At 39.2% G+C, this 26,818-nt stretch overlaps 1 protein-coding gene across 5 annotated transcripts in view; it reads left to right on the top strand.

Annotated features, from left to right (window-relative positions):
- pdlim5a (PDZ and LIM domain 5a) overlaps window positions 1-8,796 on the top strand; it is a 68,313-nt gene extending 59,517 nt beyond the window's left edge. For all 5 annotated transcript variants that reach the window (XM_056376275.1, XM_056376279.1, XM_056376277.1 and 2 more), the window contains 6 exons: window positions 936-1,018; window positions 3,421-3,622; window positions 5,353-5,533; window positions 7,304-7,424; window positions 7,622-7,737; window positions 7,883-8,796. In XM_056376275.1, the coding sequence (XP_056232250.1) occupies window positions 936-1,018; window positions 3,421-3,622; window positions 5,353-5,533; window positions 7,304-7,424; window positions 7,622-7,737; window positions 7,883-7,972 (793 nt within the window). In that variant the 3' untranslated portion in view covers window positions 7,973-8,796. The remainder of the gene's footprint in view (window positions 1-935; window positions 1,019-3,420; window positions 3,623-5,352; window positions 5,534-7,303; window positions 7,425-7,621; window positions 7,738-7,882) is intronic.
- Window positions 8,797-26,818: the final 18,022 nt, after the last annotated feature.

The following is a 26,818-nucleotide window of genomic DNA, read 5'->3' as shown; positions in this document are numbered from 1 at the left end:
TGTCCAAACCCATATGTTGTGCATTCAGAGGGGACATTTAAAATGTAAAGAGGTGAGGCAACAACTGCATATACAGTGGTTGTTGTATAAGAATATATGGACAAGTCACTGAATGGAGTGAAATGAATGTAGTCAGACTGTGCACTGTACCACAAGAACTTTGTCTCCCCTCCATCATTACTACTGGTAGTCTGGCATCTGTCTACAGTGCAGGAAGGGGCACTTATATTCATTACACCATGCTATATTTCATAACACTGTAGTCAGTTACTCTCTATTAAATAATTTGAATTGATATTCTGGCATCAGTTTTGAATGGGTGTGCTGTATTATTAGTGCTGTGCAAACCAACTCATGACCTATCCATCATCGGGCTGGTGGCCTGGACTCTGTTCTTCCGTGAATGTGACACACGAGCAACATTTTTGTGCGCACTGTACTCCTAAGTCGGAAGTGCACCATGAAGTTGAGTACTGTACTGTTCTGGCTGTAGCTGCACTCTGTGTTTTTGTTGGTACCATATTTGTCTCAGCTCTGTCAGCAGGTAGGTGGTCTGGAGTCTGTCTTACTGTATTTTGACAGGAACTTGAAAATTGCGCTAGGCTAGCGTTTTTTTAATTTTTTTTATACTCTTCTTTTTGTCTTTTTTTTGTTGTAGTAGCTATGAGTACACAGAGCTCAAAGGTATTTTGCTGGGGATGACATTTTTGTAAATAACAATCTACATCCTGCTGTTGTGTGACCCATCACTCTGAATGAGTGGGATGCAAATAAGTAAGTATTTTGTAATTTATGCAGTGAAGATAGAGTTTATGTAACCTTTTATGTGCAGTGGCTGTGGTTTCTGGTGTACTGTGATTAATTATGAATTTAATTACAAAATATATAAAGTGATTTCCATATCATTTGTGTTTCCATGGTGTCTCTCTGCGCAGTGAGGAGAGTGAGGAACCTGAACTCAACAGCCATGACTCTGCAGTTGTCAAGACCATGATCAAAGGACCTGCTGCAACCCAGGGTAAACTGTGTGTGTGTGTGTGTTTGTGTGTGTTTGTGTGTGTTTGTGTGTGTGTGTGTGTGTGTGTGTGTGTGTGTGTGTGTGTTGTGTGTGTGTGTGCGTGCGTGCGTGCGCGTGTGTGTGTGTGTAGTTGTGTGTTTTCTCCTGTCTCCTTGTGATAGCAGCACATCCTAAAGGGTTTTTCATGCATTTTCACATTGATATTCACAATGAGCACTGGCTATGATAATTGCCAGGTGCCATTTTTGTAAACCTTGGACCAAGACACAACTGGCAGGTCTACAACTAACTTCCTGAAATAGCATATCAGCCATTGTGAGTATATATTAAAGAATATAGTATATGTACATAATACATGGGTTTCAGTGACTAAAATACATTTTTTATTCATCATGAAATCTGTGGAATAGTAAATTAAGTTTACTGCCAAATCCAACAAAAATATATCTGTACGGCTATGTGTCAGTTGTTTTTACTGTAGGCAATTTGTGGTATTTTTTCACTAAATTAACTACTGGAATACAATCAGACTAAGGTGCCTGAGCTGTTTTCTTAGCATAAGTCACGGGGAATGCATGCATACCCAAAATGTGACTCCCCCCTAAATAGATTCCTAAATATAAACTCCTTTAGGAATTGAGCTAAATCTTCTTTTAAGCATGTTTTTGATTGATTAATATATTCCCTCCTACAGTTAAAAAGTGTTATTTCTTCTCATACAAAAAATGTTTGGTTCCCAATCCTGGCACACTGTGAAACTGATTTACTGCTGTTGGATTGAATGTTGTTGCAGCCAGTTAGCAAGGGGGAAAGAGGCTTATTTTCCATGGTTGAGGCGTGACATATGTTGTGAAATAGGTCATTGCAGACTTTCTTTTTCTTTTCTCGTCTTTTTCCTCTGTGGAAGCCCATTAAGCAGGCGAGCAGGCCCCACTCTGCCTGTGGCGCCTTGCTCAGTCACATGTGCAGCAGTTCTACTCTGTCAGAAAGATAATATTGACTGAAGGGACCTGTCGGTAGTTATGAATAAAGTTTTAAAGGCAAGCCACAGAGCTGCAGTATAAAGCCTGTGCTCCATATGCAGTCAGCCCTTAGAATCTGAGGCTGCCAGTTCTGTGCATTATTCTGTTTATCACGTACATAATTGAAATGAATAAATTCTGTATATGTGTTTTTTTTGCAAGCAGGTTCTCTACTCTTTAAATATAACTAGCCTAAGTTACAGCGTCCACTACATCCAGTCTCTGAGCACAAGGCAGGTCCTCTTCTCCGTGTCACTCCCTGATGTAACTGCTGCTCAACAGAATCATAAAATGTAGTCACTTACCAGGGGACCCAGGATCGTAAAAATATACTGCTAGCCGTATGGTGCCACAGCAGCATGTAAGCCACTGACCCATTTTGAATCTTAAGCAGCAGTTGAAGAAACCAGGCCTTCAGCTTCTGGCTTGTTGCTAATGCCTATTGTAAAACAATATCTTCACTGTTGAAAGTTGAAAACACAGACACGCACTCATGCATCTGCATCCTTCACTTACCTGCTCCACTCATTCCTACAACAACTTCATCTTCAACATAAAGCCTTGCACATGCTAGCTTGATTAATGGCAGCTTCACTAATAGTTGAAACATCAAACTGTGTAAAATCAACCTAAAACAAGTCTTTTCCTTAAATGTAACAAATTACTGCCACTTTTTTGCAGGAAATTTTGATCAAGCAATATTACAGTAAGAAAGCATTCATATCTATGGCATCTTAAAGCTGAGTTTAACCTCCCTCTTGGACTGTCAAACATACTTTTTAACTTAGGCCCCTCAATTTTTTATGATGAGGGTTTAAATGAATACCCTACTGGCTTCAGCGTTAAATGTAAACCCAGTCCCGCTCCTTGCCCAAACAGACCCACTTAAACATGACATGTAATGGTAAAGCCGAGCTCCAAAAGTAGCCCGTCCCACACCATGCACACACGTACAAAAACACATCTCCATCCACAGAGTGGAGATCAAAGGCCAAACTACATGTTTAGCCAGGTGCCTGGGTTTTAGCTGAGGGAATGTCTTGGTGGTCTATGTGTGTGTGGTTGCATGTGTTTGGTCATGTGTATGCATGCACATTCACCATAGGAATGTGTTGAAGGTCGAGTGGAATATTCTGTGTATTGCTGAAGATTGATGTGGTGAATCCACGGTTGTGACAACGGTAGTCAGCCAGCTGCATGCACCGCCACGACACCTGCTGGGTGTATAGACAAAGAGGGTAGAGGTCAAATAACTTACACACCTGGGAAGAAAACAGGCGTGCACATCTTAGTGCTCACTATTCTGAGTTTCCATCTATTCCTCTTTCCTTTTACCTTTATCTCTGCATTTCTGGTTTATTTCTCTTCTGCCTCCTACAGGTCACCGTCCACACATTGGTTTGATCACTCCGTCTTTTGGTATGAAGGGCAACGGCAGTGCCAGTGTCCCGAGGGGTCCGGTCCCAGCCCGACCTGTACCTCAGCCCCACCCTAAAGATGAGGACACCTTGGTCCAAATGGCAGAACACATCCCTGCAGGGACCCGTACGCCCATGTGTGCCCACTGCAACATGGTCATCAGGTGGGATAAAACTGATCTGTCATATATTTAATTAATTTTTTAAAAACCTTTTTAATCATGAAACTTAACAGACAACTGTATAGAATGAGCATGAATCCATGCCATCAGGAATGAAAGAGGCTGTCATGACCACTTGTTTAAATTGTGAAAGAAAGCAGTGCACATGTATGGTGCCCATACACTACTTGCACAAGGATAAAAAAAGAGAGGATGTCTTCAACTTGACTGCACAGATATTAACTTGTACTCAAGAAAATTAAGAACGGGAAAGGAAAATATTTCCACTCCTTAATTATTTAGAGACCCAGTTAGGCACTTAAAATAATTAACTTAAAACCATCATGAGTAAATAATCTGTGTATGAAACTGTAGACCTACAACGATCTGACTGAATGCACACACACACACACACACACACACACACACACACACACACACACACACACACACACACACACACACACACACACACACATGATAGGATGATACCAGATCTTGAGTTACTCTCTCAGTCGCCTATTTAAATTTAATTTGTAGGATTAAGATTGGAGAATCCGATTAGGGGACATCACTGTAATGTTGTTGTCATATGTATTATATATGGAGTTCTATCTGATGAATAGAACATGATTGACAAAATGACACTCAAGGTATCTTAAGATTGTTGGAACAGGAGGAGGCGAAATGACTTTTTTAACTGCACAAAGTCTACATAACATAATACAAAATAAGTGGTAACTGACTGCCCTATCCCCAGCATTATCTCCCAACTTGTGTCACCTTACATTACATATCACTTAAGGATAGGATTTCTCACATGCTAATGACTGCCAAGCAATCTATCAGGGTCACTATCCGAGTAAGCTCAGATAAGCACAGCTATTGTATGGAGTAAATTAGTCTCTGTTGTTTTCCCACTTCACCTAATCATCGAAGTGGACATGACCAGGGTGCTGTCTGAGTAGAAGCAGAGGATGATGGTCACAGGAGACCTTTAGTACTGACACAACACATGGGATTTCTAAAATGTCCTCCTAGTTTCTCAAGCTCTTTTCAGCGACCTGAATGGAATACGAAAATTATTCAGTGAGTAGTTGACAGAAGTCTAATCTAACAATAATTTTGATAAATTCTTTTTTTTTTTTTTTTTTTATGAAAGCCAAACACTGACTGGCTCCAACCATCAAATACAACCATCACCACATATTGTTCATAGACTTGACTTAATTGTCAAAAACTCTAGACATTATGATTCAGCATATCAGGATGAACGAGGTAAATCATAACTAAATCACGATAGTCAAACAGTAACTTTCTGAGAGGAGAAAGAAAGGAGAAACAGGAAGAACTTAGACTTACATGCTGTGTTGCCAAGAGACAGTTTCTAGAAGTTAGACAAAGTTGAGTTTCTCACATTGTAATTAATTCATTTATTCATTTGTGGGTTGCCTATTTGTAGTGCTGTCTGTACATGGTAATGTAAACAAAGCACAGATGACCTGTCAGCACTACCTTAGAGGGTACAGGGTGCTTTGCTTCTGTATTTTGTGTTTATGATGAGATGTCTTTCTTAAAATAACTTCATGATGATACAAGTAATTCATATAGTTTGCCTGTTTCTCTTATATGTGGGTTAATTTTTATAAGAGTTATTTTTTGCAACTGCTGGTAAAATCAAAAGTTGATTTCCACTCTTCCTTTTGTCTCTGCTTTTCTTTTTCTTTTTTCAGAGGGCCCTTTTTAGTAGCAATGGGTAAATCATGGCATAAGGAGGAATTTAACTGTGCCCACTGCCGCACATCCCTGGCTGATGTGGGCTTTGTGGAAGAACAGGGATTTGTCTACTGTGAACACTGCTATGAGGAGTTCTTCGCTCCGACGTGCAGCCGCTGCCAGGCTAAGATATTGGGGGTGAGTTGGCGTGAATCGAAATGTAGCAGTGTAGACGTGACGGCACATCAAATAATCATCTGGCTGCTCTCACCTGTGCTGTGATGGTCAATCAACATAATGCACTATTAACAGATAAGATTCATAAACTAAAAAAGCAAAATATTATGAAGATGACAACTAAACTTAGATTATAGTGCAGGGAAAGAGGATATGGATGAAAGACTCAATGTTTGCCATTCGTCTGAAGATTTTACATTCGTACCATTCACTTACTGTACAGCTGCCCCTGACACTGCGCGTGTCTGCTGTTTTCAAACTCCACCACCTGTTGTTTGGAGACTAACAGCCATAGTCCTCCTCCTCTGTCATTCAGCGCAAACCTGTCACACATATATTTATTTGTGTTACATTCTTCTGTTTCTTCCTCCCTTTTCTATAATATCTCACTCAATTTTATAAAAAAATAAATAAATTCTTAGTCTTCACTTTTCTACTGCAGACCAGCTGTGTGCTGAAGGGTTGGAGGTGGACATTCGGATGCATAAAGACGTTTAGTCATAGTTTGGACATGATTATATGAAATAAATCCAAAATGTAGATACGTCACTTTCGATATTGAAATCTACAGAAAAGTGACTTGGTGTTGGTGATTAAAAACATCACACTCTCCTCACTGGGAGTTACAATAGAAGTTGAACCAACATTTAAACTGATGTGTGTCCATTAAGGCTACATTACTATGGAGTCTGTTTCTCTTCATACCTTATTTTGTACCTCATTTCTTGTCCAGTAGCTGTCTGCCTTAACCCAAACATTATCTATCAACATACATGACTTAAGCAGCAGCACTATGGATACGCTTTATAATTAATGTAATTGTTTGCATCTTTAGTAAAGGGCTGTTCTTATCAATTTGAGACCACATAGTAAAGGGGTGTAAAATGTACCGATGGTGCCAGATTCATCATAGGGTTACTTTAAAAAACGGTTGCTGAATTTTTGCCAAAGTGTAGGTCCAAGTCCAAAGATACAGAAAAGAACACATAGAGGACCAATGCAACAAAGCTTAAGGTTTGTGAAATTTCAATAGTGAGCACCAGTGAAACTCAGGAATGCAGTAAATGTTCAGGTGTTAGGAGAATAAGGCTTAGAGGCCTAGAGGCTGCAGGTGTAGCTTGAACCCAGAGTGTCAGGAAGCTGAGATCTCTGCTCTTGTAGCAGCTCTGACATTCATCCCTCACGTGTTCTAACCTCTTTAGCCTCAATCCCTTTCAACCCTCTATTTCTCACACATCTTCAACCAGCTTACGGCTTCTTATTAACCTGTTTTCTCACTCCCTCTCTCCTAATCCTTCATTTTACTCTGACCCACCAACTTTCCATTGATCCCTTGTCCTGTCTTGTTCTCACAGTTTAAGGGTGGGAAAGAAAGCAGTGTATCTATTTTAAGCTGGGTCATGCGGCCCCACAAAGAAAAAAAGTAATATTTAAGTCTGACATGAGAAAAGGTCAGACTGTATGAAAAGCTATGCATTTCGGACAAATGTTAAACACATACATTTATCCGTAGGTATTGATAATGGCAGTAGATATATTACGTGTACAACCATGTTACAAATAATGACCTAATTAGCAAAGTAAGCATCCCCCAATAATCACTGTATCCTCTCCACTTTCTGGTAATGTGGATCTAATTTTCGGACACGCGCACACACACATGCACACAGAGTGCCTCTAACAAACTGTATGATGCTTCCAACTAACCACATTGTTTGCATTCGCACCCAGGAGGTGATAAATGCCCTCAAACAGGCGTGGCATGTGTACTGCTTTCTGTGCGCTTCCTGTCAGCAGCCAATCAGAAACAACACCTTCCACCTGGAGGATGGAGAACCATACTGTGAGCGAGGTGAGTGATAATGACTCTCAACAATGCCTGAATTGGGCTGATGAGTGCTGCCTCGGACTAGAAAACAAAACACCTAGCAATCTGTCGATGGAAAGACACAAGTAGCCTTCTGTTATGAATTGACCTCCGTAAGTTTGATTGTCTCTTGCTGTTATGGTTTATTTGATGTATGCCATCATCTCCTTTTCTCTCAAAAGACTTCTACAGTTTGTTTGGGACTGGCTGTCATGGCTGTGAGTTCCCCATTGAGGCTGGAGATAAGTTCCTGGAGGCCCTGGGTTACACCTGGCATGACACCTGCTTTGTTTGTGCTGTAAGTGTCACAGTAAATTCAGACCATCACGGGGCTAGCACGTACAACATGACATAACATATGTCATCAATAAAAGTTTTGTTCGTATTCTTTTTTTGAATGTATTGCTAAAGTGTCTATTTTGTGTGTGTTTGGCTTTTTACAGGTGTGCTGTACTGCGCTGGAAGGCCAGACCTTCTTCTCCAAGAAAGACAAACCTCTTTGCAAGAAACATGCTCACACACTGAAAATATGATTCCTAGACTGTTCTCACACTTTTTTGGCCATACATCTTTTTTTGGTAGGTTAAGAAGACCTCTTACTGTAATGATAGTTAGTCCACGCAGCAATACAACTAGAGCAATAGTCATTCATGCATGGTGGTGGCTCCTCCAGGTGAGCTAATTTAGTCGTATTCAGGCACCCAACCCCATTATAAAGAAAACATCATTTGATTTTACCTTGTGTTCCCTACCAGAAGCAGCAATAAGGCTAGCAGTTAACAACTGTTCTTAGTATTGTCTGATTTTCAATGGAAAATACTGTATTTGGAGCCAATCAGTTTGAACTGATTTTCATCTGCATTTTATGTGCTCATGGATCCAAAGTAGAACGGTTTTATTGTCAAATGGTGCAGTGTATGTATACTACCACTACAAATCACCAAAGTCAGTAATTTAATGTTACATAAGATTCTGTCGTAGTCTTTATTTTCTTAATCCAGAGTTTAATCTTGAGTTTCTTAGAAGCGTGACAGCGATTAGATGTAATCTACCCTGTTAAATTATACATCAGAGACTACAGTGCCAGAAATGTTGGAAAATATATATTCATACTATATGAAAACTATTTTCTAAGCAGGAGTTTATATTTGTTAGTGTTAATGTTTGTTTAGCTGTATCAAATTTCAAATCCTAACCAGCAGCTATTAAGAGTTTAAAAGAATGATAGCCATTCACTTTCCTGTGTTCCATGAACAGCATTTCAAATCAGAACCTCCGTCAAAAGTTTTTAATTGGGCTGAATGTCTGAGAAGATTATCAAAGCTGTTGCATTTAATAAATCCTTATGATTATTTGATCTTTTTCTGTATTTTATAAATTAATTCTATGTGTTTTATTTTCCATGTGTTGTGTGAAACTGGTAACACTGGCAAAAATATTACTTGTTTCAAAACAGAGGGTCACATTTAGTAATATGTATTTGGAGCAGTAAGGCACTTGACAACGAGAGACAAAGAGAAAGAGGAGTGGTCTTGATTTTATGGGGGAAACAATTGGCCTTAAGTATAAAATAAATATATATACAGTACGTACAAAATGAGTGAATAAATGTATAACAAAATATAAAGCCCATAGTTGTATATTCATGTATTTCTCCTTGCTATTTGCAAAGGCAGAAATACATTTTCTGTACTGAGTGCCATATAGTTTCATGAATCATATTAATATTTTTTGTTTTACTTCATGTTATTTTATGTATTAATTATGTATTTTCACTCATTGCATTCATTTCTGGTTGATTCAGTCCTCTATATGCTTCATAAACATAAGAAGCGGTTTCTGGCCTGCAGGAAAATAAGGAGTGAAACACAGATACTATAATCCTTGTGTAGTAAACCCTGTTTATTTTATTTTGTTTATAGAGGGGAGAAATGTCTGATCAGACAATATGTATTTAACTGTTTGAGTAACTGGGTCTTTGCTTTTCAGGGATTGGTGCAGGGAATGGATCCAGGTAGTTTCCTCTGTGTTTTTAGTGTCTCACTTGACTGTCACTTGACTTAACTGTCCCAACATGTCGATTTGACAATTATTTACTTTTCATTATGGCTGAGGGGTAAATACGGTCTGTTTTGTTTATCAAAGAGCAGAGCAAATGGAAACAAAACTCTATCTAAATCTAATCTAATCTAAATTTCACATAATTATGAAAAAAATCTTCGTTTTTACTGAATGGGACAAAATGGGGTCAGTACGATGTACTGTGTTAATTAAAAGTGGTTAAAAAGGAAAGAAAGAATCATCTACAAAAGCACAGTTGGAACTGTTCAAATTGATCTGAGTTGTTTAATAAATTATGGACTTTTAAACCTCCAACATAAATATCCTGTGTTCTTTATGTTTGTGGTGGTATAGAGGAGTCTGACATAAGCAGTGTGAAATGCAGATTTCAACACTGAGAAAGGTCAGAGGAGACACAGATAGAGAGAAACAGAGATGTGAAGTGGATACTATTGAGACAGGAGAAGGACAGAATGAGGATGTGAGTGACGCCATGGTAATCCATGCTTTAGACAAAGAGAATGGGATTATTACCTCCGCCAAGGAAGTTATGTTTTGGTTTTTTTTGTTCATTTGTCAGCAGAATTACCAAAAAATTACTGAACCGATATGCACCAAACCTGGTGGAGAGATGGGACATGAGCCGAGGAAGAACCCATTAAAATTCGGTTAAAGGGGAAGAGCCAAGAATTTTTTTTATCACTTTCCTTAAAATTGCGATTTTTGGATTCTTTCATCAGTTTCTCAGGAAATAATGTATGGATTTTGATGTAAAAATCAGACATATTTGACTGTCTACCATATCCAGATAATAGTCCAGATCTGGTGGACGAAAATGCTTCATTACACACAGAGTTGTGTTGTAAATAATAACTGACAGTGCATATGGCAACAGCAGCATTTAGGACTGCTTACATCAAAAAAGCTTGAGATCAAAGACGTGCAGGACTGTTGGCGGAGGTATGCACTATATACTGACTGCCATTCTAGTCACATAATTATATTGAGTCCAATCATCAAACCAAATACTCACACAGACCCACCCACCACACACTTCAACATCGACCCCTAAGAAAGAGGAATTGGGGGAGTTGTGCAGTTTTGAAAATAAAGCAGAAGAGGTACCCTAATCACATGAAACCTTTTGGTTGACCTATGAGTAGTATGCTTTAGTTGTTTTGAGCTGGAGGTGTGCCATTACATCCAACCAGTGTTTATGAGTTGGTGGTACGTTCTTTTTTCATTTGAGGACAATCAGTGGTTGAGGAAGCGGTGTAGACAGAGAGAATGTGATATCTGTGTTTGAGGGGCATTTGGATGGAAAAGGCCTTGGTCAGGCTGCAGCGTCCATGTTTGATGTTCTACATTTAAAATGATGAATGTTTACATATCTGATTCAGAATTGGCAGCGTTAAAAGCTTATTTGATACTTGATTTGAATTATCTTCACCATTCATTTGATCCTTATTTCACATAACACAAGTATACTTTCCCATTAATTTAGAGTAAAATATGCAAATAATTCCGTGTGTCATCACATACTTGACTTTTGGTGACCATTTTATAAAAAAACAAAAAAAACAAAAAAAAACAAAAATAAAAAAAAAACATTTTTCGGCCGAAAAAATGTGATTGTTGTTAGCTCATTGGATGCTCCATTGAGATATGTAATTCATAATATTCTAATAAAAATAATTGTTAAAGAAACTATAACCCTTCCATTATAACCAGCAGACACTTCCCACCCATTGTTGTGTTGTTTTTTTTAACAGTGCAGAGAGGCATTTTTAGTTGTTTATTATTTATTAGACACCAAGTAGATGAGTGGGTTGTTGAAGCCATTCAGAGCAGCAGTAAAGTCACTTCTCCCCTGCTAATGCAGTGCTGTGGCATTAATCACCCCTCATACAGCTGAGTGAAGTTTAGAGGAGCAGAGAGGTTTTCATGTGTGTGACCCTGTGCTTGTGTGCGCGCGAGCAAGTAGAGAGAGAGAGAGAGAGAGGCTGCAACTCTGGTGTGGAGGAAACAGACCGACTCGCATCTGCAGGCTACCCGGAGTAACGAGTGCCTAAAACTTTTCCTGTTCACCGAAACAAGAAAACAAGAAAGTATCCTGAGGTGAGTAAACTTGAAGTGAAGGCAGGTGAAACTGTCGAACACGTTTTTGCGTAGCATGACATTTTTAATTGTCTGTTTTTTAATCGCAACGGTTTGCGATCACCTCGGAAAAGTTTGACAGGCGTTGCTCTTTTTGTTTGTTGGGTTGTTGACAATCTGCTGCACGTGCGTCGACGTTACTGCACAAGTAACCGTTGAACTAAGGAAGAAAAGTTTATGTGAGAAGAGTTTAAAAAGTTTGCGCAGCATATTCTTTGCCTTTAGGTGTACTGTTTCCAAAAAAGAAAAATGCAGCAATTACTACACATAGGCCTATTAGTCGCTCCCAATTAAATAGACTGTGTAGGATCACATAATTTGTCGTTATATGTTCAATTCTGTGTAAATGTATTAAAATTTAAAGACATTGTAAAACGTGTTACTGTTATATGCATTTAGAACATTGTCCCAAAAATGAGCTAGCATCACTCTTATTATGAGAGTGGTAGTAAGATAGGGGCATGATCTAATTGTCTAATGATTGGGAGAGTGCTTCATGTGTGTAAGGTATATGAAAAGAACAACCTTGCCCATATTTATCTGTATAATAGAAATGGTACTGATAATACAAGAAATGCAATACAAGATATTTTCAGAAAGATACTTGGACAAAATTGCAGGAGAAACTGTAGATGCAAACTAAAACTAGTGATACCAAGTTTTTAAAATGACATACATAATGAATGTAATATTTTTTTCCAATCTCACCTGTTTTTGTCGATATTGCACATAATGGGACATCTTCATAATTACAATTGGATGTTTTCTTAAATTATAGACTTGAGAGCACACAAATATCATTAAGACAAACCTTAAGTCTAACTTTGAACTTTTGCATTAGTTTTTCTAGGGAAGTTTTTCAGAGCTGTTGTATGAAATTTATCTCTCAATTTAAAAAAAACATATATGTGTGTGTGTGTGTGTGTGTGTGTGTATATATATATATATATATATCCAGAAGAAGTTGTAAACCCTCTCTGTCAGATTTTTTCTATTTGGGGGAATGGGTCTACATATTGTAGTAGCAATGACCCACCGTGAGCCCCCTTCTTCAAGGGCTCAGAAAGTAGGAAAAAAATTTAAAATGAGCCTCAATACAGCCTCCAGCACTGAATAACCTACAGCTCAGTATTCCCCATACACCCCACTTATACTCACACAGTCATGCACACAGTATTCAACTCTCCCTCCGAGTCTAGTAACCAGGTCCAGGTGTTTGTCAGTGTGGGTTATGACAAGAGTATATCTGTGCGTGTGTGTATGCGTGCACTTGAGCAAGCATGTGTGAATGTATATCCAGATGGCATAATACTGGGGCTCCAAATCTTACCTTACCTCATCTTAGGGGTCTGGGGGCAGTAACACCAGGGGACCATGCATTAAAACACTCAGCAAATATGAATGAGAGAAGCAGAGGTCCAGATGTATGTGTGTATTATTGTGTTTGTGTGTGTGTGTGTGTGTGTGTGTGTGTGTGTGTGTGTGTGTGTGTGTGTGTGTGTGTGTGTGTACTGTTTTTCTTGTCTGTCAATCTAGTAAGTGTATGCAGTTGTTGGAGCTTCACTGGGAACAGCAGTCTTATTTATTTAGGTCAGGAACACATCACGCAAATCTGAGAAACAGCCACATTCTCAATTGGCTGTGTAATTGAGTTTCACATAGCAGCTGTAAACAGAATGTTTCCCCCCTTTTCTTTTTTTCTTTGTGTATAGGTGTGTGATAGAGATCAGCTGAGACACTTAACAGTTTCATATGCCTCGTGATGTGAGAGGAGGTGTCTGATACTGATTGCTGGAAATTCAGATCACATTGCTGGAGCTTAATCTACACGCCAAGAATAGCAAATTTGCCAAAAACAAACTCAGTTTCTGTTTGTCTGGAGAAAAGATGAGTGGAACACAAAGAGGAAAAGCCTGGTAGAGAATATATAGCCAAGTGTGACCCAATAGAGCAATATTCCTGTGTCTGACATGTCATTTAAAGTCTGATTGATTTAAGTTCAGTAAGGTGAAGATCAGAATGAGGAAAAAATAATTAATAGAAATCTATAGATGTACTGTATCTCCCTTTATGGATACCTCAGTCTATACCTTAAACATATATAGTTTTTTAAAATGTACAGGTGTCAGAAAGAGTCAGAAAGTTCACAGAGGAAACTAAACAGGATGTAACGTCCGGGTTTGCTGAAAAAAATTATAAAAGAGAACAAAGACCAAAAAGAGGAAGCATTCAGAATATTTTGTGTTAAGTGTTTCATTCTTAACCTTTTCCATCTGATACCACGATGGCTGCATACCAGATCCCAATGCCTCTCATGCTTCTCCTCTTAAAGGCGGGAGCATTACTTAGAAAAATGTAAATGTCTTAAGCACCTGAACCACTTCATTTTGTGCAGGTAAACACACCTTGTGAGATGTGCTATATAACTATACTGTAAGTGAGACAGCAGAACAAAGGTTTCAATAAGCGTAACAACGATTGTTCATGTGAACCCAAGGACAGTTTAACAGTGTTAAGCTTCTCTAATGTCCAGTTTCCTCAACTTAGAGATTGAGTTGATAACAATCAAAAAGAGATAAGAGCCTTGAGCCCGAGGCCGCCTTCTCAAAGATCTGTCTCTCTTATTCTTAATTACAGTGTCAATGTGATTTAGAGAAATGTCCCAGTATTTATCTTAGCCTGAATTCTGACAGAGATATTCTGATAGTTTTAGCAGGGTTTTCATGTGCCTTGAATGTTCCTCAAAGCTCATAGATTTGAGATAATAAACAGCCTTAGAGGTTTTTCATAATGAAAACTGACTGTGGCACATTTATCATCATACCTCAAATCCCTGGCTCTGTCCTTCCTGAAGAAATTCAGCAACAAAGAAACACAGGAAGGGGCTTTTGCTTGCCTTAATTATGTGTATTTGTAGGTTTGAGGTTCACCCAGACTGCTCTAATCTCCTGCAGCTCTTCACCTAATGAGTTCCCTTTTGTAAAAATTACCCAGCTACAAAAAAGTGGCTTAATGTCCAAAGTGTTGATTTAGACCACTTTCTCGCCTCGATTAAAACCTAACAAATCTTTGCTAAGCTATGGCCAATTATATTCCCCTAGGACTCCCTGCTGTTACTTCACAATAAAACTTGTGTTTGCTAGGGGACATTTTCTGTGTAAAGCCTCTTGTCGACAGCATGGTCTCTCACTTGTTTTCTCTTCTGCAGTTCTTCATTCCCAGTATGGTTGTGGTCAGATACGTTTGGTTTTTTTTTTTTAAGTCTGTGTGGCTACAATCTAGTTTTCAGACAATCCCTGATTGGAACATAGGAATTTGCAGGTAGCTCAAATTGAGTGAATACAAAATCAGGAAAGCACAGGTTGGAAACAAACAACAATCTTTTAAGCAAGACTTGAGGTCACCATCAGTGTGGTGAGTTGTCTCTGTCTGCCAGACAGGTTACGTGGCTCTCACATGTCTGACTGCAGATGTCATGTGGGATTTCTTTGTCTCCATGTCTTTGATGTGTCCTATTCTAAAAGCCTGGCCTGGCATTCTTATGACAACAATTAATTCCAGTATATGCATGCCAAAGTCATGTATTAAATTTTTAAAAAGTGTGTGTGTGTGTGTGTGTGTGTGTGTGTGTGTAGTCTTTGTTTTCATACACATGGATCCCATCAGGTTTTCCTCTGTTGTCCTATGATGCTGTGATGAGTTAAAAATTTGACACTTGACTTTTTACGTGGAAATTGTGATCTATTGCCTGTGCTGTCTTGATATGTTCAAACAAGTATGAGCTGACACATGCACACACACAAGTCTCAAACACACTTTCTTTTACTGCACATCAAACACAATACTCACAATATACTGAATGTCAGTAGATCAAGTTATTTATTTTCCCAAAAAACATTGTAGTATGCTCTCTACTTAAAAAAATAAAAGGCAACATCTTACAGAGAGGCGTGCCACATTAAATAGAGCCACAAATTCCACATTCAGTTAGTCACTTTGTCAGTTTAATCACTCAATTTACAACATTGGAGTCCTCAGACTTTTATCCTTTCAAATTCATAAATTTTGAATGAAATAAAGTGAGTACTGGTTATCAACAGTACAGGATTCATATCATAAATCATTTATAATCATTTTCACACTGTTGTACTAGTCTATCAGTCTGCTGCCGTTACCAGTGAATATGAATATACAAGTGGCTCAGTGTGCACCATCTTCTCAGCACTGTATGTAAGTGTCACCATAAAGACAAAGTTCTTGACTCAGGACCCAGGGCTTTCTTTTTCAGGTAAAACATAAACTGTACAGCAGTGGCAATTGTTCTTAATTGGAGTGACCGGTGTGTTATCCATTTGTTAAAATACCCCTCTAGTTAAAAAGAGATTTAGTGCAGGGCATGAGCTGCACAGACAAGATAACATCTGACAGGAAATTTGCCTACTGGGTTAAATTCATCTGGTGTCCTGTATATGAATGATGAGGAAGACATTGATAGAGCCACAGTCAGTCCACAGCAAGGTCTATCCTGAAGGCTCATGCTCAGCTATTATATGCACAAATGAACAGTTTGTGTTTGTCTGTGTAGGACTGTGCGATGAAGTTGTTAAAGTTTGTCACTGGTTCTAAAACGAGTGAGCGGTCTGCATGTAAATTATGTGGAATGTGTGATATAGGTGTGGGAGTGATGAACAATGAATTTGCATGTCCAGTATGTACTGCATTATGGTAGGAGGGAGAGAATTAGGAGTCAGAAGAATGCGTCTGTGTGAGATAGTGTTCATTTGTGTAGGCATGTATATAATATAGGATACATTTACATTCATGTCCATGCTTATCATTTCAGAACTGGATCATCCAGGCACACGGTCTCATTATCTTAATCTACAGCTCCATTAGTCCTCTGCTCCCCCTCAGGGTGGACATTTAAACACACAACCTCTCCTGTTCTCATGATGGAGTTATTCTGTCCCTGTGCTCTATAATTCACACAGGGCGCACAGTTCAGCCACTCCTCCTACTGTGTTCTCCTTTTTCTTTACTTTTGAAGGATGTGGCAAAGAGTTGGCATCAGCACCTTTTTAGAAACAATACTTAAAATGTTCCAGCCCTCCGCTTATTGAAGACAACTCCAGGACCCAGAAAGAGATCATAGTAATCATCAAGTTACTGTGACGAACTGTGTCGCTAAAGTGAAGCTGCTGGCCATAATGCTGCACTGAGAACAGAATCGGTTGATGGTTTGAAGCATGTTTAAATTATGATTTATTAGCTCGACTAATAGCCCACAGAATCAGTTTGGGCCTGCGTCCCACTGGGCGGATGTTAAAACATACTACCAGCCAGCTTCTGATCTCATGATTTGGCTATTTTCTCTCACTGCTCTCTAATTCACACAGATCACACAGCTCAGCCACTCCTCTTTAGTTTCTTTTCTCTCTGTTTTTTCAGTATCCGCACCCCTTTCACATGAGCAGCGTGCTCTAATGTTCACCTCTGTCATTTGGTGTTTAGTCATTTCTCTATAACAATCTACATTTCAGTGACTAATAGAAAACAGTGTATTGTTGATAAGAACAGCCCTGATTACAAACATAAACAGGTTGAGCCCTGAGGATGCTTTAACTCGCATACTGTTTTGCTTTGAACTGTGAGGCTGTTCTTTATTTCACAGACCACAGCTTTGTCTTCTTGTGTTTGGTTTGGCTCATTCCTAACCAAAGTAATCACCAGGTCTGTAGTTCATGAGAGAGAAATGATGGAGTGATGAGTGGGGGACTAAGGGGGGAAAAAAGAGAGGTTTGAGGAGAGAAAGATAACCATCTGGATCCACTTTGGGACAATTTCATCCCTCCTGCCCCCCAAACCCAAGACCCCTAAATTTCACGGTGCCTCCTTTGAGGTGCCATTCCATCATTGACGAGAGAAATATTTGCCTAAGAGCAAGTGCCATTGTTAAGTTTCAGGAAGGACCTTCACCTCTTGGTCTCTTGGTTTAGACATCCCCACACTTGGCGTGGATATCCATTTTATTTGGAGTTTGAATAAAATATGAAAAAACAGGTTAACTCAGGCTGATAGACGGCAGCATCAAGTGTCTGTTTTCAGGTATCCCTTTTCTATATGTGCAGAGAGAAACTGCTTCAAGTTGTAGCCTTGACAGTTATTAATTTTCTAGAGAATGTCTGAAAGGTGAAAGGTCAGACTGAGTGATGGAAAACCTTTGACTTCCTGTTTTAAAAGACAAGCTGTGTAAAGCATATAAGCTGTGCTGTGTTTCACTGAATATTTCACCATGTTACAACAAAATAGATACAATCTTTAACGTGACCACATGTTCAGGCATCTAGTGTGAAGATGCAAATGAGGTAAAAAGACACACAGAGAAGCTTGTGACTCACAGCCAGTTGGTCAGAAATGGAAAAAGAAATTGTCACTATTCAAAGAGTGTGAAGTATTATTTGCACCTATGTATTTGCTTCTTTGACTATTGCTCTTTTTGTCTGTCTTTCTCCCTCTCTTTAGCCCAGGTAGTGTTTACTGACTTGTCCTATAGTCCTCCACACGCATGCATTTAGGTCTGGAATGATAAATGGCTTTTTTTTGGGTTGTGCACAAAGGGTGGGGTATAATGTGTATAATCAAACTCAGAAGTTACTCTTTGCTATTATTCTCTCTCTCTCTCTCTCTCTCTCTCTCTCTCTCTCTCTCTCTCTCTCTCTCTCTCTCTCTCTTTCTAAAAGCCCTCCACTGCCCTTGCACAGACAAGTAGCAAATGTGCTGCTGCAGATGTACTGCTTTGTGTCACATCATTGATACCGTCCTGGCCACATTGCCTGTGCAGACACCACCTTCTCATGAGACACAAATTCACGATGGGCTCGTCAATGTGTTTTCCAAAGTCATCATTCCAGAGTAATTAAATCCGATTGATACTAAATCAAATTTTCCCCCTAAGATACTGAATCTGATGCATGTGAAATCAAATCTCGAGGGGGGCCTGTTTTTTCACTTACATATCCGGTGTATTTATACATACCCATCTCATAACACAGTTCCAATGTGAAGCAGGCCTCCGGGACTCTTTGTGTTGCGTACACTGCAATCAGCTTATTGATAGGAGCAGCCAGGGGCGAATACGTTGATCACAGACTTCTGCTGGTGAGATGAACAGGATATTTATGATCGACTTCGGTGTATAGTTTCTTTAGAGACCAACGATGAGTTTAATTGTAGACCAGAAACTGGAAGTAGATGGAGGAAATGTGAAGAGGAGGTAAAAGTTATAGATTGCATTATACCGGGCACTGTAGCAGGAGGGCTGTTGTTTGTAGATTTAATTAGGTGATATAAAAAAAAATAAACAGTGCTGACCAGATGCCCAACACTGAATCATCCGTGCCAGATCAGGGGGACAGTAAGATCCAAAATGAGAAAGAAATTTAAAGTAATTTAGAGTCCAAGAGAGACCAGATGTCCCTAACAGGCCACTGCAGGTTCCTAGCCAAAACGCCATCAAGCAAATGACTATATATCAAGTCAGCCACACACACACAGTAATTGGAATCATTGCCACTATATTATTCCCTCACACAGGAAGCATCATTTATCAAGAGGCCTTGAATGAAAAATATGGTCCATTTATTTATACTCACTATTATCTGAACACTTGGACTACTAAAAAGTTGTTCATGTTTTTTGAGACGTTCTTCTGCTGCTTACACAGACACGCCATGCATATGTTTTCCTGCACACAAACACACCCAACATGAGCTACCAGCATCTTTAGCTTCATGTTTATAACCAAACAGGTGTGCGTGCATACACACAAACCTGCACCACATGCTCACTAGTTTTATATTCAATGTGATATGCTGGGAGCAGTGTTTTTACAAGCCGAAACCCCTGAACCATGTCCACTCAGCTTCCTGTAGGGGGAAAAAAAAATCATCCCCCCACCCACCCTCCCACCTAGCAGTAAGTCATATATAGTGACTGATGTTTGCTTTTAAAAGTTATTTTGGGACTTTTCTACTCAGCATACAATAGCACATGACACAAGACATGGTAGAATGGGACTACTATAAGGTTAAGAGTCCAGTTCTGGCTTAAAATATTTTATGCCAGGTCGTACAGGCTTCTGCCAGATGAGCAACCAGGAAAACCTCTGCCAGTGTAGATGTACCAACGTGTAGAGCAGGTCAGCATTTGTAATCACTGAAAGTTAACTTCAAGTTACTACAAGCTGTATCATTGTATTACATCCTGTTCATATAGTGTTTGCAAAATCTGATTGTAAAATTCCAGGTTGATACATAAATAGAAGAAATGTGTTAAACATAACAGAGCTTCGTGTCATTCAAACCTTTTCAAAGTCCTATATTGTCCTTTTGTGCTATATTCAACAGTACACAGATTGTGTCTCAACAGTGTTCAAGTTGAATTATTTTTGGACACTTAATTGGTAAACACTGAATAGTTGTTTTGATTTATATTTGTATGGATTTTAAATTTTTTACTTCACCATATTAGTAAAAGAAAGGCCCTTGGCTACTTGGGGTGAATGGATGATAGTATTGATTAATAGCTGCTATGTGAATCACTGTACAGGTAGTTATATCTGCAGTAGAGAGCGAAACAGACAGTTCAGGATCTTGACAGACATTAGCAAGTTTGTTTAATTCATCATGTGGATTCTGTGAGTCTGCCCTCTTTTAAAATTCCATTAAGCCAAATCAAAACGACAGAATTACTCATAAACATAGTAAAACATTAAGTTTCTTTTTGAAAGCTTACTGACCATCAAGGCCAAGTTTGTTTGTTCTCTAAACCTTCTTCCTATAGCTCTCCTGTTCAAATATGACTGGCTGCAGCAGGCACAGTGCACAGGGATTAATACTAATGATAGTACTGCAATGTGTTTTCCTCTGCGTGTGTGTGCAAATTCTCCTCAGAGGCATCTGTTGCAGGTTTCAGACACATGTTGTGGGATTAAGGAATTAGCCATAACAAATAACCACACATACACACACATGCACACACACACACACACACACACAGACCCTTGCCTGTATGCACTCAAGTCACCGCATAACACCCCACAATTATTCCTCTAGCGTTTGAATCTTGTAAGCTTCAGATATATTCTTCTCCTCTTTCTTCACCTCTGTTCATCTCTGCTCTAACAGTGAAAGGTGCCTTAATGTTAGGATTATATTAGTAAAGATAAGGTAATAGGTCAGGGGAAGCCAAGTCGTCAGAGACTCCCTTTCTCTAGAAAGGAAACACAGTAAAGAACACTGAGCTTTCCAGTGTTGCCCCTGGGTTCAGGTTCTAGCTAATCAACGGTGCACACAGCCGTGACTGTTCTGTTCCAGGGGACTGGAGATGGGGGAGGGAGGGAGGGGGTAGACAGGATGAGGGTCCTGCCTGAAATGGGGGCATAAGGGGTGGAAGGAAGGAGGGAGTGTGTGCATGTGGTGGCGTGATTGAGGTGTGTATTCATGTGCTTAAACGACTGTCTTTTTGCCGGTGCAAAATGGCTATGGGCCCTAGTGTGTGTGTCTCTGTGATGGTGTGTGTGTGTGATTGTATGTGCAGATGAACAAATTATGTCAGTGTTACCAAGTCACTTAATAGTAGAGAGTTAAGTGAGTTGTGTTTTTGAGGCTGTGCTATAATCACTATCAGATGTCTGGGTGGAGGAGATGGACAGAGGGAAAGAGAAAGAGTGTGTGTGTGTGTGTGTAAATGAGAAGGGAGAAAGAAAGATTGGAAATGGAAGACAGACAGAGAAAGAAAGAAAGACGGAGAAAAGGAGACAGAAAGAAGATTGGTGCGGCTGCTGTTCGTGCATGACAAAGAATATTAGGCGTATGATTGATGTCTAAATCTCTACACTCATCTACAGCAGTCTAACTTCACTAGACTTTACACAGCATGTATTTATATCAGTCATAATATTATAGCAATTCTTTTTGCGCACCTCTCCACTTTATAAGATTGATTTTTAGTATTACTACCCTTGAAAAGAAGGAAGGATTTTGACATGATGCAGTTGCAGTGTCAGTACCAAAACAACTATGTCAAACTTTGTTACGTTTTTGTTGATGCATGCCCCCCTCTGTGTCTCCCAACATTGAAAAGAAGTTGAACGCAGTTCATAACTTCACTGCTGAATGGCATCTCCAGCCTGATTCTACAAACTTGTGGGTGGCATGTTTAGTTTTGCTGTATATAAAGGTGTGTTGCAGCAATTGAGTGTGCAGGCTCTACTTGTATTCAGCGAGGCCATGTCCTAATCATTGTCAGATGGTGGACACAGTCTTTGCGTCTGGAGCCATTTATGAGGCCTGCGGCCGCCTGGAGGGGGTAAGGGAGGAGGAAAAAAATCCGCCCAACGAGGCTGTCCTTTGTTGTCTGAAAACGTGTGAGATGGAAAATAGGGAGCAAATGATGGAGAATTAGTGGTCAGCCAACAGATTTTATATGACAAACTAATGTTTTGTTGAGGCTTTTGTAATGTTAAAATGTTTGTGCTGGATTATTATTTCAGTTTTATGGCTTATGTTTTGATTGTTGAGGGGGAAAAGGTACTTGTTATTGTCTAAGCATTGTTATTTGCCTTTTATACCAACACTTGAGTTGCATCAGATGTGGGTTGTATTTTGGTTTAAAAGATTTCCTCCAGCAAAGATGACTCACCTCTCAAACAATAACATGTGTTATTATTAAATAAGAACAATGATACTAGAATTATGGTGTTATCTTGTGTCTAATATAATATTTCACTTATAAAATGGTTTATGTGCTGAATTTCCTTGTGTGTAAAAACAAAAGGAAATTTAACTATTAGAAATTTTAAATTGAAATGTGACCCATTTACTTACCTGCTAACAAATGTAAACTGCTTTACTCATGAATGTTAATCATCATGAGGTTTGGTGTAAATGAGTTAAAAGTCAGATTATGGTTTGAAGATGGTTTGGTGTAAAAGGAGGCTTCCTCGATCACTAACTCCTGTTCATACTTGGCTCATGCAGTGGGACTATTTTCCTTTGCCAGTGATGTTATTGCTTTAACATTGTAAATGCTTTGGTGCCAGGAACTTGACTCAGCTACAAATGTTGTATGTTGTTTGACATCCTGTCATTTCACAAAATGGAGAAAAAAATGGTTTTAGAAAAATGAGGCACAAGCTCATAAAATAGTAAAACAATCAGTTTGACCAAACACCATATTCTGTTTTAAGATTTAATAAGCTCAGACTGGCACGGACAAATGTGAGGGCCTCTGTTGGGTGAACTTTAACTCAACAGAGGTAGGTGGAGGATGTCAAATAAAATATAAATGGAATATTCAACATGCAGCTGGTAAAACAATGAATGCTTTAAAAGACTGACTAAAATAGTCTGTGTTAAAATACACACACTGTGGAGAGTTTTTGAGACATTTCCATAATCTTTATTGTACTTCCAAGAAGCGTGAAGAGTTACATATGTTTGTGGAGGTGTCTGCGTCTTCATGTTATTTGCACTTTACTGTTGTTCTTCTCCTTTTTCTTTCTTCTCTTGTGGAAACCATCGCTCTACATTGCTCTACTTACACATACAAAGAGCATGATTACCAGGAAATTTGTTAACAGCTGACTTTGCGCTTCTTACTTGTACATTTTGAAATGCGCCAAACTAGGGGTGGGCAATCTGGCCGAAAGATCATATGACACTCTTTAGAATTAGGATATGAGTATTTCAGGTAGAGATTGCAATCTGCGATCTGAGTATCCCCACAGATTTAGTTGTACTCATGTGATAACATGATTAGTTGTGCATATGTTTTGCCTGGACACAAAGGCTAAAGGCACAACTCATCTCTGCATCCTCCTTACACTCTGATTTTATTCTGAAAATCCTGACTGGAAGTCGTGATTTGTATCTTTCCGCTGCTTTGAGGCTTCTTTTGGATGTTGCCTGCTTCCCAGCACACTTTTCCCATAATGCTGTCCTCTGTTTATGAATTGTGTCACATCCAGTCACACTTTTTGCTTAGAAAAGTAGATCATATGCCGAAGTAAGATCATCCATGATCTAAGATTGTCAGATCATCCACCCCTACACCAAACCCTTCATAATTTTTCACAGTGAGTTCTGTCTTCACATCTTCATTGGCACTGATGCTACTGTGCCATGCAGATCTCAAGGGCCAATTCCAAACCTTTTCGTGACCCTTAGCAAATGTATGTAATGAAGCAGCGAAAACTAGTTTGAGCTGTGCCATAGCCAAGCCCTCTGCTGCAGGAAATTAAGGATAATCTGGAGGCTGTGGACGTTCTTTGTTGCCACAAGGCGTTCTCAAGGTGAAGTGGCTCTACTTCAAGATTGGTTTTCATCCCTTATGAATTAGTTTTGCGTGTTTCTGCCCTCACTGTGCCCTTCTTGTTACGTCTCAATGTCTGTCTGTCTGTGATTCTGCTGTCTGCTTTTTTTGTAATTTCCATCTATACATAACCCTGACAGACCATCCAACCATCATCCATCCATCCAAAAAAGAAATGTCGTTACTCACAGAGATCTTGCCACACAGTTCCTTATAAATCACTACTATCACTGATTAAGCAATGTAGGTACAGTACACACTGTATATTGTAATTATTTTAAGTATCTAATAAAAAATATATATTTTGTGTTTTGTTTAAGTTGTTGAGTCTGCCAGATTATACTTTTGGTGAGGGGTAGGTCTGTTTATGAATATGTGACCTGGGAAAGCAAAGCCCATTTAGATCTAGGTGTATTTCTCACAATACGTTTAGGGGGAAAGATAACACATGTAAAAACTAAATTTAATCCATAAAGCAGCTTTTCCACTAAACAAAATGCAACTGTACAGATGTCTCTATGTAAAATATAAATGTATTATTTAATTATACCAGATAAAACTTTAACAAACATGTGCATGTCACGTGCTTTCTTTTTTTATTCTAATTGAAACACTAAATATAACAATGTTATACTTTGACTAAACCATTTAAACAAATTAAATGGAGAAATGCCTTACTCTGATTATTGGCCATAATCACATTATTATACTTTAAAAAACACAGCTGCCATTCAACTGCTAAATAAGTACAGCAAAAACATCACGCAAGGATCACGGTAACCAAATATAATTTTCCCTGGTTTTGTTGTTGTCCTATGATTTATTGTATATGATATTAGGAGTATCAGATATTTCGATTTTCCTCGTCTGTGTCTGCTCCTTTCGTCCACATTCTTGGGGATTTAGTCAGACTGGGGTGCAGGTAGGGTAGGCCTCACATCTAGGATGTTATAAAACAGCAGTGAGTGGGTCTACTGTATGGAAGTAAGCAAAGGGCTCTGTAGCAGCGGCGTGTGTGCGTTTTGAAACCAAAGAAGCGATCCTTTAAAATATTTACAGTTATCTTTTATAAAGATTAGTGTTAAATTTTATGTTCTTCCACCCAAATATAGGTAAAATTCACATAGGCTACTTTGCATCCATCCTCGGACATAATGCTGGCTTAAAAAATGTGCCCAGATTCAGAGAGGATAACTTGAACTTCCTCGACTGAATTTCTGAAGTGGACACAATTTTCGGTTGTTAAACATTTCACTTTCTCACTGATTTGACACACGAGAGCGTAATTAACCAGATTTACTCAGGAGCAGCATGTGATTTCACATTGGGCCTGCTTTGCTGTAGTGTTGAGTCACTGTGTGCATGTTGGTTTTGCGAGACGATAAAGAGGAGGAGAGACGTCACATTAATTGACTGGTATGATAATTGTTGTCGTGCAACAGGTTTCAACTGTTCTGATCCGTCAAACGTGCAAGTCCAACCATCAACCTGTTTGTTTACAAGGAAAGGCCCAAGGTCACTCAACATAACAGGATCGTCAGATCATCCACCCCTACAGCAAACCTATTTAAATAGTACTTTTATATTAAAACAAGAGGTGAATAATATTATATTTTGTGTCGGCCCGTTTGTATAGTAAGAAACAAAACAAGAACTGGCCAAAATGTATCTAAATTTCTGCTGCAGTCACATTAACCCGTTAAACTGCGTAAGTTCATTTTGCACACAGCATATTTTCAACCTGACACTGTTGAAGTGAAAAAAGGTTCCAGCGCAAACAGGCGGAAAAGATTTGGTAACCTGGCAGGTAAATAGATTTGTTCCTTGTTTTGAGGCTGCAGGTAGAGAGGGTACAAACTGAAGGGTCCATAGAGCCAGTAATGAGTCATATCCTTCAAACTGCTGTTCTGTATCTCAGACACCTCCTAAAATTCACACTGCAATGACCATCACATACATATATACGTGCACATAGAGACACACAGCTCTAACCCGTTCATGACTCCATACTGTACTTCACACCTCTGAGGGTGTTTTCTGGGGAAACACATCACGTCAGTCACAAACGTCAGTGCGTCTATCAACCTTCTGCAAACACAGTCGATGTTTTCTGGCAGGTGCAGCCAGCAGGGGAGGTCGACTGACAGGAAGAAGTTTTTGTGAGTCCTTCTGTGGGCTGTCATCAGGCAGCAAAATAAATTGGGATATTTTCAGTAACAACATCTTATAGAGATCCATCTGTGCTGGAAACACAGTATCTACAATACATAAAAAAAGGTTTGTGTAAAGGGGAAAAGTTGAGCTGAGGTCAGGCTACATGCAAAATATGGTTGCCTGGATTTTATTGGAGTTGGCAGGAGTTTGCCTTAGACAATTAAAGCTCTCTGTTTTGTGCCGCTGGCGTCGATATTGCCATTGTCTCATAAATAGACCCTGAGAATGTTTTTCATTAAAGAATAAAAAAAAGATGAACATCCTTGACACGGTGTTCCACTTCGCATAACTCTTTGAATTTTGAATTAAACTGTGAGTGTGTGTGTGCACGCAAACATGGTGCACCTTTAATTTGACATGGAAGTTAAATGAAGCCTGTCTGTCTGCAAGATCTGTTTTGTAGCAGGAGAAAAAAAAACATACAGTGCTCCTTGTTACAAGTGATTAAAATATCAGTCCTTTTGTCTGCTTCACTGCGCTCCCTCTCCCTCCCTTACTCTGCACAGCATCTCTGTCTTTCTCAAGGGCTGCAAGGACACATTCTACTTTCAATGAGAATTTAACTTTTTTGTTGT

This window comes from Seriola aureovittata, chromosome 5 (genome assembly GCF_021018895.1).
Source record: "Seriola aureovittata isolate HTS-2021-v1 ecotype China chromosome 5, ASM2101889v1, whole genome shotgun sequence".
Lineage (NCBI taxonomy): Eukaryota > Metazoa > Chordata > Actinopteri > Carangiformes > Carangidae > Seriola > Seriola aureovittata.
The sequence above is the reverse complement of the archived record's forward strand: the minus strand, read 5'-3'. Positions and strand labels throughout refer to the sequence as shown.